Below are 14,075 nucleotides of genomic sequence, written 5' to 3'. Positions count from 1 at the left end.
GAGTGAGTGGAGTGTGTGTGTGTGTGTGTGTGAGTGAGTGTGTGAGTGTGAGTGTGTGAGTGAGTGTGAGTGTGTGTGTGAGTGAGAGTGTGTGAGTGAGAGTGTGAGAGTGAGTGAGAGTGTGTGTGTGAGTGTGTGTGTGAATGTGTGTGAGTGAGAGTGTGAGAGTGAGAGTGTGAGAGTGAGTGAGAGTGTGTGTGTGTGTGAATGTGTGTGAGTGTGTGAGAGTGTGTGAAAGTGAGTGTGTGTGTGTGAGTGTGTGAGTGTGTGTGAGAGTGTGTGTGTGAGTGTGTGAGAGTGAGTGTGTGTGAGTGAGAGTGTGTGTGTGTGAAAGAGTGTGAGAGTGTGAGAGTATGTGTGTGTGTGTGTGTGAGAGTGTGAGTGAGAGAGTGTGAGAGTGTGTGTGTGTGAGTGAGTGAGAGTGTGAGTGTGAGTGTGTGTGTGTGTCTGCAGCCAGCTCCCCCCCTTCCCCCCACAGCCACCCTTTGCCCACTTCATGCCAGGAGGCGGCCATGACCAACACCCTCGACCAGGCTCACATGGTCCTGTGCCCACCCGGCTGTGCCACGCCTAACTGGCGCATCGATCGTGCCGCTTAATGAGCTAAAGTGCTTCCCCGCTGCTTCCGGCAGAGCTAAAAAGCTGAGCCGGGAGAATCAAAGCCAAAGACGTCAGCGTGGAGTTGCCCAGACGCCCACCGGCTTGCAGTGCCCTTGATATGCTGGTGGTCTCAAAGATGCAATGCCCTGTGAGAGGCCTTGCGTGGGTGACCGCACCCATCGTGTCCCCAGCCTCCTTCGTTTACTTCTTGCTCTGATGCTGAAGGTCACCTGCGGGTGTCCGGTGGTCACAGTGAAGGGCTGACCGCATGCCCAACGCTAAAGGCCACCCTGATGGGAACAGAAAGGAAAACAAGAAGGCTGCCCGACCTTCGTCCATCGACCTGTCTGCCCACAGGGGTGGGCATAAATCGACTCTGGGTGGGCCACACAGCAAATCAGCCTACTGCGGGGAACCCGACACGGACGCGGGGAGACCAGTGGGCTGGCATTTGAGGCCATTGAGATATGAAGGGTGCCCACCTGCCATACAACTCCAGTGGCACCCCGATGCCCAGGGAAAACCAGAGCAAGAGAACAGATGGACAGACCGACTAGTCCGTGCCATCACGTGCGCCCACTTTCGCTTTCTATAGCGCCTTTCACAGGACGGACCCTCACAAAGCTAGTCTGCCCCCACCCACTTTGGCAGGAGGCCCATCTTATCATGAGCTTTAACAGATGTGAGTGGTTTTGGCCACCTCTTGCTTTTCTCACAGACCCCCAGGTCTGGCACTTGTCCCTAAGGTCATTGTGAGACGGAGCTGTGACCAGGAAGAACGCAGGCGTGACAGTGACAGAGATGAGCCTGGCGGGCGCCTCCTCGTTGTCTGTCCGCAGCCGAGAACATTCAAGGCTTTCATGAGCTGCCATCGGACGGCTGCCAGCGTTCCCCATCTGAGAGGGTCTTGTTCGAAGAGGAGAAATCAAAGAGCGCAGCCTAAAGCCAAAATAATTTCAAAAACGGGGGGGGCACCTCTGACCGCTGTGCATTTATGTAACAAAGACAGTAGTGCCAGGCTGCTCACCATCTCTGTGCCATCCACATGTTCTCCTTGAGTCCTTGGGGCTGCTCGTCCAGTGGGACCCCTAGCCATGGGTGCGCCTGCCCTTCTCTTTTTTAGTAGGACAGGTCAATGGACTATATAGCGCCCCGCCGGGGTCGTTGTATTATTTTTTATGGGATTGAATAGTGAAGGTGAATTGCCAGGTCAGGTCAGGGAAGGAAGAAGGAGGACCATCGGGGCACAGAAGTCAGGGAGCGGCATGCGACGTTTTATATAGCGCCATGAACATACTACCGCTGCAGCGCCAGCTCGCCCTTCTTGCTGCATTCTGCCCCACTAATTATCTGCCCTGGTCGGGAAGGGATGGGATGGATGGGGGGAAATCAGGTCCTGACACCCCCCCACACACACGCACGCGCCCTCCCTCCATGGTGCCCCCCAGCTGAAGCCTCCTCGTCATCTCTAGGATTTCGGAAGGTGCGGGCTGAGCCCAAAGGGGAGGGGCCGCTCGTTGCGAAGGCAGCCGCCTCAGTGCTATGAAAGCTGCAGCCCGGCGGTGACCGGCATCAGAGGAGCGCCGTCGTTCTCCTGTAAGCATCATCACCCCAGCCGAGGAGCTCAGCACGGACACGAGCCCACCCCACCCGACCCGACCTGACCTCACCTCACGTGTCGCTTTGGAGTCCGCAGTCGGAATGCGCCCGCGGGCCGGCGAGCTGAGCCTCACGGTGAAGATGCGCCAAAGCCGATAAAAGAGCAACTTTGGAGAGGACGGCGATTCGCGACAGGACCTTCTCTTACTGCCGTGGTGACGTGCGACGCGGACAATGAGGCGCGGGATCAACCTGCTGCTCGCGCTGCTCGGAGGGGTGAGTGCCACCGACGGGGACCGACTCCGCGTGCGCCTCTCTGGGACCCGGCTCTCCGGTCGTCGACTCCCCCCAGAGCGAGACTGTTTCGCAATCTTCTATCACTGGCAGGCGGGTCGTGTTTGTCACGGCACGCCGGTGCTTCCAAGTGGAAGGAGACAGACGCGATCGCACGGAAAGGGCAAACTGGGCGCTTAGAACAAGAAGCTCGAGCGCCCAGGCGCAAGAGGAGTGAGTGCGTGCTGGCCGGCCGCTTGGCGATCTCCGCCAGTATAGTGCCTTGAAAGGCCAGCAGCAGGCACCTCGCCATGCCCTGCAGCCCGCGTCCCATTTCGCCGGTTGCTCGGCTTGTGTTGAAAGCCCCGACGATCCCGAGAGCGAATTCCTCGCCGAACGCCGCGGCAGTACGAGGACGACGCCCGCCCCTCGTTCGTCACTAACCGGTTTGGAGAGCTCCAGGTGAGGCTCGTCACGAGCGAGCGCCTCTAATCTTTTAATGCGTGTCAAACTTGCAGGGCTGGGCGAGCGGCAGCAGCTGCCCAGCCCGCGGACATGAGCGGCATGCCACGCGCGGACTGCCCTCCGCCTGTGTGAGGACCCCGGCGACTTGCAAGTGTGTCTGCGTGCGCATCTGCTCTTCGGGATGGGGGGCTACAAGCGGGCGCCCCTTCTGCGTTCTGCTGCTTCTTCTTCTTCTTGAGTGGGGCTGGTGGGGCGTGGTGGACCGGGGCACGGAGCGAGGACTGACTTGTGCTCGGGGGCACCTGGCCAGTGCTTGGCACTTTCTCCTCGACTGAGGTCTGATTTGTAAAAGCCCCGTGCCCAACTGATATTTATACATGCCACTCTTGGCACTGGCCTCATGGCGCTCTTGGTCCTTCAGTCAGCTGTTTGCCGTGTAGCCTCCAGAGGGCGCCCTTTAGCCGCCACCGCGGGCTGCTGCACGGCTGGACCACCGGACCCCTTGATGACCCCTCTCTGGGAGACAAAGGACGTCTCATTTCACTCCCAGGCTCCGCCCCTTTGCCTCCTTGCAATCAAAATGAAATATTAATCCGAGACCCCCAACCCCCCCGACCCCCACCCCATCCCCCACCTTGGCTCTCCTGCAGCAGCAGGGTGAGGATGAAGGGGGTGGCTGGCAGAGGACGCCCGCCATGGTGGTGAAAATGGTCAATGCCCCCATCCTCCTCACCCCCACTCGCTGATGAAGGCCTCCTCTTGCTCGCCAAGCCCTTGAGTTTCATCACAATGCCCAGTGTGAAAGGCGCCCAACGCTGGCAGGTGGCACAGCTGCGTTCCTCTGGCACATAAAGGCGCGGATTACGCAGCTGCTTGAGCTTTCCTGTCTTGACAAAGGCGGCGGAACATTTCGACTTCCCCTTTCCTGAGCTCGATTTAGGGTGCCTTTGTAGCTCTGGCAGCACCGTGCCAATCATCTCAATGGCACACAGAGCGTATGCAAATGAAGACGCTTTCAGCTGTGCCAAGCCACTGTGTGCCATGCTGCCGACAGGGCACGTTTGGCACGCGCGGAGACACCAATCAAAGGTCACCTCAGGTCACGGCCCCTGACGTCACGGCACTTTTTTAACGACAGGTCCACACGTGCCCATCGGAAGGGTCTGGACGCGCAGGGGGGCTGTGGGAGGCGCTGTGGACCGTTGTGCCACCTCAGCTGTGCTTCACTAGCAGGCATGGTGACGGGCACTATAGGAGGCAGAGACAGTAGCACACGTCTTCTAACCTTGCCATGCCCCCTTATCTCTTGCAGGTGGCCGTACTGGCAGCGAAGGACGACTGCCCCTCCAAACAGTACACCCGGAGCGGCGAGTGCTGCAAGCAGTGCCAGCCAGGGGAAGGGGTGCTGGAGAAATGTGGCATCAACCAGACCAAGTGCACCGCCTGCTTGGACAGTGAGTACCACCCGGAGGGAAGGAAGATGCTGCTGCACGGACCCCCGCTAAGCCCCCTGCCGGCAGCTCCAGCCCATAATGATAATAGCAGACGCCATCAATTATTCACTCTGCGGGTCCTGAAAGGCTTTATAAAAGCCAGCAGGGAGACGGGGGCACCGAGGGGTTAATGCACTTCTTAATTAATGCGTGGCAGAGCTGAGCGCTCAGCGGGCGCAAATCACTCAAGTCATGGTAGTACTGGCACCGTCCCTCCAGTGTCCCTAGAGCCGTCCTCATCTGTCAACGACCCCTGCCCGGTGATGCCAGTCACCATTCATTGCCCAGGTCTGTCGTGCAGACTCCTCTTCCAGGCCGATCCATCTGTGCCCACAGTGCCTACTCCCACCTTTCCCAGTTCTCCCAGACTCTTGAGTGTGCCCCCTCCCCTCAAATCTCATCCTCCACCTGGTTTGAAGCCCCCCCAGGCTGCCCACTAAAAGAAAGGTGGTCGGGCCGAGCCGGGAGCTGCAGGTTTGGTGGACCCCCGAGCCCGATGTGCTCCTGTCCCTAGGCCTTTGAGAGAGGTGACGGTGGACATCACCCGAGTGACCGGTCACAGATTGAATGTGATTTGTATTGACAGCCGGGCAGGCCATGCGCCAGATGGGAGTGCCAGTGTGGCGTGCGCTAATGCGAGCCGATGAATTATTGATCAGCGCATTAGGGTAATGGCTTCTGAGTGGAGCCCATCGGCACCTGCGGCCTGGCGCAGGAGGAGCTGGGTGATGGGCAACCTAATGGGCACGGTATAGCCGCTCTCCACGCTGGGTGGACGCTGTGCCCGCAGGGGGCGCCTCAACCGCAGCCGTCTGCAGGCACCCCAAATGAACACTGTGTGGGTTTTGAACCCAAGCAGGCCACTCAGGCCCAGAGACCAATAACCAGCGGTCAGTCTGCCCACATGCCCTGTGGCCCTCCTGCCAAGCTGCTGAGCAGAACTCGGCGCCAGGGCTCGTGCGTATCTCTGCCAGTGCCGAGATGGATGTCCGTCTTGCATTATTTATTCCGTTTCCTATTATATCCGAATGTAATTCCATAAGCCCCTGCAATATTGATGGCCAGATTTGTACTACTTAGACGCCATCCGGCGGGATTTAGAGCCGGCATTAGGCGGGCAGCTCCTGGTGAAGCCGTGTGAGGCAGCAGCCAGCCTCTGCCAGACAGGCCTGAACCCATGAGCCGTGTGCCGGTCTGCCGAACTTCCATAGGTGGCAGGGGCCATGAAGTGGGCTGGCGCTCTTTGCCAGTCTGTAAAGTGCCTTCACTTGGGTGCAGTGTACGGGCATTTCCTGTAGGTGTCGCAAACACCATTTGAACCCTCTGTAATGGCAGGCAGCAGCGGGTAAACCACTCAAGGCTGGGCCAGTGGAACTGCTACCCAAGAAGTGATGCCATCGTCACTTAGTCCACCTGTGACCGACTGCCACCCTCCCAGTGACCACCCCCCCCTTTACATGTGCCCCCATGTCACCCCAGGCGGTCGTCCACCGATGAGATGGCTGTTTTCCTGATGAGATGCCGATGTTCCAGGTTCGGTAATTGGCAGTTTTGCCAGCTGCCTCCGGCGGCCCTCTAATGATTTTCCCACGCTTGTTCCCGTGTCCGTCCTGTGCCGCTGCCAGCGCCCGAGCACACCTCCTCAGAACAGGTCTTTCCTGCCCGCCTCGTGAAGCAGGCTGTGGCACGTGCTCACCTGGTTAAGATGCGCTGCATGCTTGCGCTCGAGCCGACTTCATTATTTCTACATGCCAGGGCCAGGAGCAGGCCATGCCCTTTGCCCTTTGGCACTCCCTCGTGCTCTTGCTTTAATACTCCCTCTCTGCCCCCACAGGTGAGTCCTTCTCAGAGATCTACAGCCACACGGAGGCCTGCCAGCCCTGCACCAAATGTGGCCACCTGCTGCGCATGATGGCGCCCTGCACCGAGAGCGCTGATGCCATCTGCGTCTGTGACTATGGCTACTTCAAGGACAGGCTTAGTGGCCAGTGTATGCCCTGCACCGTGTGTCCATTGGGCCAAGGAGTGTATACCGAGTGCACCGAGGATCGAGACACCACCTGTGAGCAATGCCCCGAGGGCACCTACTCAGACCAGGACAGCAGCATGGACCCATGCCTGCCTTGTGCCCAGTGCGATGAGGACGACGAGATGATGCTGGAGCCCTGCACAAGCACCTCGGATGCCATCTGCAGGGGTAGGTGTCACTTATCTAGGGTTCATGGGGATGCCCAAGCCCTGCCCAGTTATGTAGCTGCCCACATGCATTCTGGCAGATTTTCAGTTGTTACCGGCGAGGTGACCCGTCCTGACCAGGAGGTGCCAGTGGCAGGTTCAGGTCATGCTTATTAATGGGTTTCAGCAATTAAAGCAGGGCATGTAAGGGTGCATGGGGTATGGGGAACAGTGCCCCCCACTGGCCAACTTGCAGCACTTCTGCTGAGCCTGCGAGGAGCAGCCAGACTCGGCCATTAGGTGTGGACTGCCCACCGTGGTCCTGCTGCTGGCTGGGGCACAGATGGCAAAGGGGTGATGATGACGAGGAGACAGTGGAGAGGAAGAGGCCAAATGAGGGAGGATGAAGAGGAAGACCTGAAGGGCGAGGCCACACAGCAGCCAAATGTCACCGGCTGGCAGTCCCAGGGATCTGCCCACTCACACATGGCCATTCATTTGTGGCAGGACTGTTCTATTCCTGACACTGGTAGGTGTGGCTGGAGGTGGGCACCTGGGCTGAGCTCTCTGCCACCAAAAAGAGCGAGATGGGCACACAGAGCCAGAGGATACGAGCGAGCTGCTCTTGACTCTCCGATGGCATGGGCACCTCAGCCGATCTGAACGTGTGTGGGCAGGCGGCTCTCTTGTCATTTCACGATCACTTGGCCGGCTGCTGAGGCGTCTGCCTGCTGGCCACAAATGGCCCCTTCATGAGGGGTCAGAGGCCAAAGTCTGGGCGCCTCAGGCACTTGGCGCAATGAGGCCGGCTTTTCTATTTTTGGACATTCATCTTTTATTTTTGACTTGGCGGGTTCTCCCAATGCCATGAAAGTCACCAGCTTACTACGGTGGCTCAGCTAAGCAAAGCGGGCAGCAATGACAGGGAGGGTCCAAGCCAAAGGGTGCCTTGCGAGGGGCCTAAGAAAGGTGCTGCATGATGGATGCCCTCGTTTAGCCAAATCCATCAGTTCCGCAGCAGACTTCCGCCACGCTGAGACTTAGAGCCGTGGGGGTCAAGGTCAGAGTGGCGGGCGCGTGCCCCCCTCCCTCCCTCACATTCTGCCTCCAGAGCCCGGGTGCCACACCCTCCGGGGTAGCAGCACTCCGACGCCTCTCTGCTCTTCCTCGGCTGCTTTGCCGCAGTTTGGATCGATGCGGGCAGATCGGGTTTCTCGAGGCGCAGCGAGTGACCTCAGCTGCGTGGATCACATTCTGCAGAGACGGACGCTTTCCAGGACCACCGCTAGAACAGCACAGGGGGCAATGTCACCCTGCGTGGTCAGCACCCCTGGACCTGACAGGCTTATACCTCGGGGGGCAGAGGGCAATGACTGAGAGGGTGGACCGGGATGGTGGGCGCGCAGGCTGTGCCAGTGGCTGTGGGTGCGGGGAGGAGGTGAGTGGGCACACTGGCTGAAGGAGTGGGGGGGCTGACCGGGGAGTGTTTAAGTGGACAGACGGCGAGGGTCAGTCATTCATCGTTGGGTGTCAGAGGCCGCCGTGCCCTCGGGCACATGTCGGCACCCCCGGCTTTGTCCTCGGTCGCATTTCTCGAGTTCCTCGCCTGCTGCGCCCTTCCCTTTCCCTTTTGTGCGTCGGCTCAGATTTCTGCACCCAAAGGTGTTTCTTAATAAAGAGGAACGTGCCAGACACCTACATGGTGGCACGCGTGTGGGCAGCCTGCCCGGGCTGCTGTCACAGGGAATGACGAGAGCAGTGGGCACGTGAAAGGCGCCTAACAGGCAGCCGCCTGTGTGCCACTCTCTCGTACGGTAGTCCTGACCTGCCTGGCGGCCCCTCCCTCCGCCCCCGTGGCTCTGCTTCCCAGCGGAACAAATCGGCATCAGGGCTCAAAAATCCAAAGCATGTGGCAATCGGAGCCCAACAAAGGGCACTCTGTCACTTGCACCCTGACAGGACGCTTCACAGGCACAAGAGAGCCATAGCTGCCGGCAGCGCCGCACTGGGATGTCTGTGGAGCCAATTTGCTGCAGATCAAAGGGTCCACGTCAAGGGGGCATTGTTCTCAGCCGGAAGACAAATGCTGTGTGTGTCAGTTCCGGTGGGCTCTGCTGTGCCCGGCTCCACACTCTACCCTGGCAGAAAGTGAGAAGTTGGACCCAAAGCACATGGCACATGAGCGCGGGTAGGAATGGTGTCACTCTGTAACTTTAGACTTTAGGCAGAAGAGTGAGGGGCAAAGTGGGCGTGTCATCATGGCTACCATGTCAGGAGTCGAGGGGTGTGACTTCACGTGGACTGGACGTTACTGTAGGGGGTGGGCGTGGCTTCGTGGTTTATGTTGCAGACTTAAAGGAGGCGTGGCTTCAAGCAGAGAGCAGACTTGACTGTACAGAGACAAAGAGGTGTGGCTACATGTAGACTTGACAATATGGGGTGAAGGAGGTGTGGCTTCATGTGGAGCTCAGACCTGACTAAACCTGGTAATAAGTGGGCGTGGCCTCGTGCTTAGTGTAGTCTTGCTGAGAGAGAGAGAGGTTGCGACCCACCACGCGATGAACCCCCTGGATTGGGACACCTCAGCACCACACTGGAACAGTTTAAGGTTTTTTTTTATGGTGGTTGGAGTGCCAATCCTGCCACCAACCCCCAGGTTGTCCCTGTAAATTGGAGGACCTGCTTAAAGAAATGGCCATATTTGTGGTGTAGCCTTCATTATACAGAGCTAAAGGAGGCGTGGCTTCACGCTGAGTGCACATGTGACTGCACACAGAAAAAGGGGCGTGGCTACATATGGCAGGTAGACTGAACTGTGTGGAGTGTCTAGTGGGCGTGGCCTCCTTGTTACGACACATTTGATTATACAGAGCTAAAGGAGGCGTGGCTTTATGTTTAGTGTAGCCTTGGTGATATGGGGTCATAGTGGGTGTGGCCTCAATGTAAATGTCACCCTGACTACATGTGAATTAAGGGGTGTGGCCTTGTGGAATGTACGCTTGTCTATCTTGGGGCTGTGGCCACCACTTGTCGGTCGCCACACCAATGTCACCAGGCTTCATGTGTGACGGCCAGTTGCCCTCTAAGAATGGAAGCGGCCATTGCGGCTCACTTGGTGAGTGCCATCCTCCTTGTGCTGGACCACCGAATGGCCACTTTTTTGCATTTTTTGCATTTTTTTTCTTTTTTGCTTCTTAAGTGACGTCACTTTGACAAATTCTTCTCAACCCGCCATGCCCTCTCTGGTACCCTCCTCCAATATCGCTGCCATATTGATTACCTTCATGTTGGCATCTTTCTTTTAGGAAAGGTGAATTGCATGCACCTGCCAGTGCCCACCCCTGTGTACCCCCAGTAACTGACTGTCCCCTTTCTTGCCCGCTAGAGGTGAGCCCTCGGATGACCTTCAGCACCATGACAGACCCTCTCTTCATGGACTCCACCACAGGCAAGGTCACCGTCCCCACCAACACGGTGGGCTTCTCCAATGGCGTGGGCAGAGCCATGACACCAACCAACATTGTGACCACCACCAACCCCAGCTCATCCCAGATCAATGCCACCATCATGGACAAGAACCTGATCCCCATCTACTGCTCCATCCTGGCGGCGGTGGTGGTTGGCCTCGTGGCGTACATCGTCTTCAAGAGGTAAGTGGGGCACTGACCTTCAGTGGAAAGCCATGGATATGCTGGCATGGGCTTGTCTTCGAAGACGCCGCTAGCCGGGTGTAGGTGCTGTGACTCTGGGCCATGCCCATCTTGCAGGTGCCAGTCTCATTGCCTCTCTGTCCACCTTCAGATGGAACAGCTGCAAGCAGAACAAGCAGGCAGCCAATAACCGGACGGTGAACCAGACGCCGTCACCCGAGGGCGAGAAGCTCCACAGTGACAGTGGCATCTCCGTGGACAGCCAGAGCCTGCAGGAGCAGCAACAGACTCAGGGGCAGCTGCAGGGTAAGAAGCTGGCACGGGCACACGGTCCGATCGGAGACCCCGCTCTGTTGCCCTGGCAGACCTGGCTGACTCTCTCTCTCTCTCTTTCTTCTTTCCACAGCAGTAAAGGCGTCCAGCTGCCCCTATGCCAACTTGCCCACCCACAAGCAGAAGGAGCTGGAGAACCTGCTGAAGGGCAGCGCAGAGGACGACACTGACTGGTGCAACCTGGCCAGCTTGCTGGGCTACCAAGAGGGGCACATCGACACTTTCCGCCAGGGCGAGCACCCGGTGCAGGAGCTTCTGTCCGACTGGGGGAACAAGGACAGTGCCACTGTGGATGCCCTTTGCACCGCCCTGAGGAAGATTAACCGGGAGGACATTGCAGAGTGCCTGAGCGCCGAACCCACCGCGACGTCTGCCGTGTGAAGCCGGGGGCACGCGCCCATGGGCTGCGTGTTGAGACTTTGGACTTTTTTATGGTGGCGGAGTTCTCTCCTGCAGCAGCATGGCATGGAGAGGGCATGGAAATGCCCCCTGGCTCCACCATCATGGAGGAAGCGCTTAGCGTGTACTGAAGTTTGGATTCTCAGTATTGCCCCCCGTTCCCCTTCTTCCTCGATTTTTAATCCGTTAACTGACCAGAGAAGAGCCGGCCTGGGCGAGGGTCCAGTGGGCCCACCCAAGAGACGACTTCTCCCCAGCTGTCCCTCGTGCAACCCGCTCTGCAGCGCCATATGCATCTCAAGAATGCCAAGGAGCAGCCTGTCACGTGTTGCCGCCTCAGCTGTCACCTGACGCTTCCCGCCATGCTGTGGTTATCGGAGTGGACCCGAGCAGGAAGCCCTGGAGTGGACCCCCTGAAGGAGAGGATGGCAAAAGTTCTAGGAAGTGCCCAGATGGGCACCTTTCCCCGGCACAGAAGACAGCAGCCACTTGAGACATGTCTGGTAGCCATGAGGGTTCAAGTGGCCACCTTGCAAAAGTCCCCTGATGCTGTAGAAGGGACACCGGGAACACCTGGGCATGCATCTCAGGGAACAAGACTCCGTGCCACCTGGGCACTTCCCTGTAGCACCCACCACTGATGAAGAGACCAGTGCCGCTGCTTGGCATGCCCTCTCCCCACCCTTCTGCTCGATGACTGGCATGGACTGAGCTGCAGTGGTTTACCCGAGGTCTCAGGTGCCAAACAAGAAGTACCAGGAGGACGTGTCTACCTAGGAATCACACAGTGCCAAGGCTGGCACCTCAATCTCTGGGGCAGCCCGTCACTGGCTCCCTCCCCAGGAGTGGTCGGGGGGCTCTTTGGGAATGGACCCCAAACAAGAGGCCACCACAAAGTCGGAGAGGGCAGAGGGGTCGACCTCCGGTGGGCCGGGCACACCTGCTCGTTCACTAACCCAGCTGGCTGCAATGTGAGTGTTTTCTAAGTGTGGCAGCGCCCAGAGGACCAGTACCCGCTTCGACGTCGGCTGGGCACACTTTGTGGCTTCTTCTCTGCCTTCCGCGTTTTGTACACTTTGTCTGGCCGCTCATCTCTGACACCACTTGTGTTGATCTTGGGCAAATAAGATTGAAATAAAGATATAAGCCATCCGGGTGTGTGCTGTCTCTGGTCAAGCAGGCAGGGCTGGCACCAATGCCATCAGCCATCTGGTTTCCCTCGGCCTGGGTGCCTCGCTCTTCAGAATGTGCCCTCCCTGCCAGGCTGCAAAGCAGATGAGCTTCACCACCTGGGGGGCCTCAACTGGAAGCTTCTGCTTCTAATCTTGGGCAAAAGGCCGAGGGGTCCTGTGGGTGGGGGCAGGCGGGCATGTCTTACGCTCCATGGACCCTGAGCAATTTGAGAAGTGACTAGGCACTGATGCACCTCTGAGCCTCACGCCAAGTGCTGGCACTGAAGGTGAGGGGCGGGACAGGGCATTCAGTCGAGGGGGGCACACAAATGCACCACTGCAGACACACAGTTGTTTGTGCCCACCTGCAGATGCCAAGTCCCATAAAAGCTCACTTTTATCAGTCTTCCTGTGTGCCCGCCTGCCCGTCTGTCTCTTTACGGCCCCCCCCTCCCAGTTTGGTGTCCCCCGTCCCAGTTAGGGGCCGTCAGCGCTTGGGATTGATGGAGATTAATGGAGTCGCCCCACTGAGTGGGACACTCGGCGCCCCCCCACTCGTCTCTCTGTCTCACACACACACACACACACACACACACACGTGCTCTGTGAGGCTCAGCCTGACATATGGCGAGCAGATTGCGTCTCGGTGGGCTCGCCGTTGCGGGGGGTTTGATTTGTGGAGCTCCACAAAAAGTGCTGAATGAATGAAAGGCGAGCTGGCCGGCCATATGCAGCTCAAATCACTGCCAGTGTCACCGTCCTTAGCGCCTGTCCTGCCTGGTGACGCCTGGCATTGTCTCGTCGTCGTCTCTTGTGTGGCTGATGCTAAAGTCGGCGACAAAGTGACGACCACACGTGGCACTGCTGACACCATGCTATGTAATACGGAGAAGAAGAAAGGCGCCCGTGGGGTCTCGTACTTTGCCCACTCTTCCTCATCACTTGTCCTCTCTTTGTCACTGCCACTTGCTTTGCTGCCCTATGAGTCAGAAGCACTGAATGTGACCTGCAGGTCTGTGCCACCAAGGAGCACTTGGCTCTGCCCTGTCTCACCCTGGCAGGTGGAGGCCACAACATGCAGCCTGGCGGTCGTCCATGCCATCTCCCATTGCAGTAAAGTGACTCTGCTGCACACATCTCATGTTGGCATGATGTATGCCACCCTCACCCAGATTTTCCCAGCAGGTCACCCAGTGCTGTGTTCAATCCCAGTACACTCCCAGTGGTCCTGTGCTGTGCTCGGCTGCCTTCACTGAGAGCCCACTACTGTAATGTGGGGTCCATCACACTACAGGACTTCATGTCCTACTCCACTGCCCTCTGCTATACTGCGCCATCTTCTGCTCTGTTGGTGCCCATTGCACTTGTCCAGGCTCCAGTCAGTTGCAGGCTGCGCCATCTGTCAGAATACCCCACTTGTCTGTGGTGCGCTGTGCCTTTTTCCAGGGTGGTATATTTAGTCCCGCTCACTTGTGGAGGACCCACAGAGTTTTCTGAGCTTTGCCATATGGCGTTCTGCTCGGCTCGGACCCCCTGTGCAGTGCCATTCTACACAAGGTTAAACGTCACCCACTGCCCTTCTCCGTGTCTTGGCTGTGCTCTGCTCAGCTCTGCTGTTTGGGTCACCGTACTCCATGGCCTTTGGTCACTCTGCCATCATGACCTGCTCGATGCCACCTGTGCCATCTGCAGAGTGAATGCCCTCGCCACCCAGTCCACACTATGCTACACCATACTCTGCTCTATTTCTACATGGATGGGGTCCCCAGTGCTGTCCACCCAATTCCACTTTTCTGGGTTGTGGGTCTCTGTACTCACCTGCCCTTCAATGAAGTCAGATTGGCACCCTGTGCCAGTTGGGATGGGCTCCAGCCCCCTCACCCCAGGATGCTGCTCTGAATCAGGTGGCTTGGTAA

At 58.0% G+C, this 14,075-nt stretch overlaps 1 protein-coding gene across 2 annotated transcripts; it reads left to right on the top strand.

The window, feature by feature from the left end:
* The first annotated feature begins 2,129 nt into the window (after positions 1-2,129).
* On the top strand, positions 2,130-12,139 carry ngfra (nerve growth factor receptor a (TNFR superfamily, member 16)). 2 transcript variants are annotated; one of them, XM_039739980.1, is made up of 6 exons: positions 2,130-2,475; positions 4,250-4,391; positions 6,265-6,627; positions 9,991-10,255; positions 10,407-10,561; positions 10,665-12,139. In XM_039739980.1, exons 1-6 carry the CDS (start codon positions 2,434-2,436, stop codon positions 10,967-10,969), a joined length of 1,272 nt encoding a protein of 423 aa, XP_039595914.1. In that variant the 5' UTR covers positions 2,130-2,433; the 3' UTR covers positions 10,970-12,139. The 2 variants fall into 2 exon arrangements, with proteins under 2 accessions (XP_039595914.1, XP_039595913.1); XM_039739979.1 differs by having other exon boundaries at positions 2,131-2,475; positions 10,662-12,139.
* Positions 12,140-14,075: the final 1,936 nt, after the last annotated feature.

The sequence above is a fragment of the Polypterus senegalus genome, chromosome 17 (genome assembly GCF_016835505.1).
Source record: "Polypterus senegalus isolate Bchr_013 chromosome 17, ASM1683550v1, whole genome shotgun sequence".
Classification (NCBI taxonomy): Eukaryota; Metazoa; Chordata; class Cladistia; order Polypteriformes; family Polypteridae; genus Polypterus; species Polypterus senegalus.
This window is presented reverse-complemented; position numbering and strand designations above follow the sequence as displayed.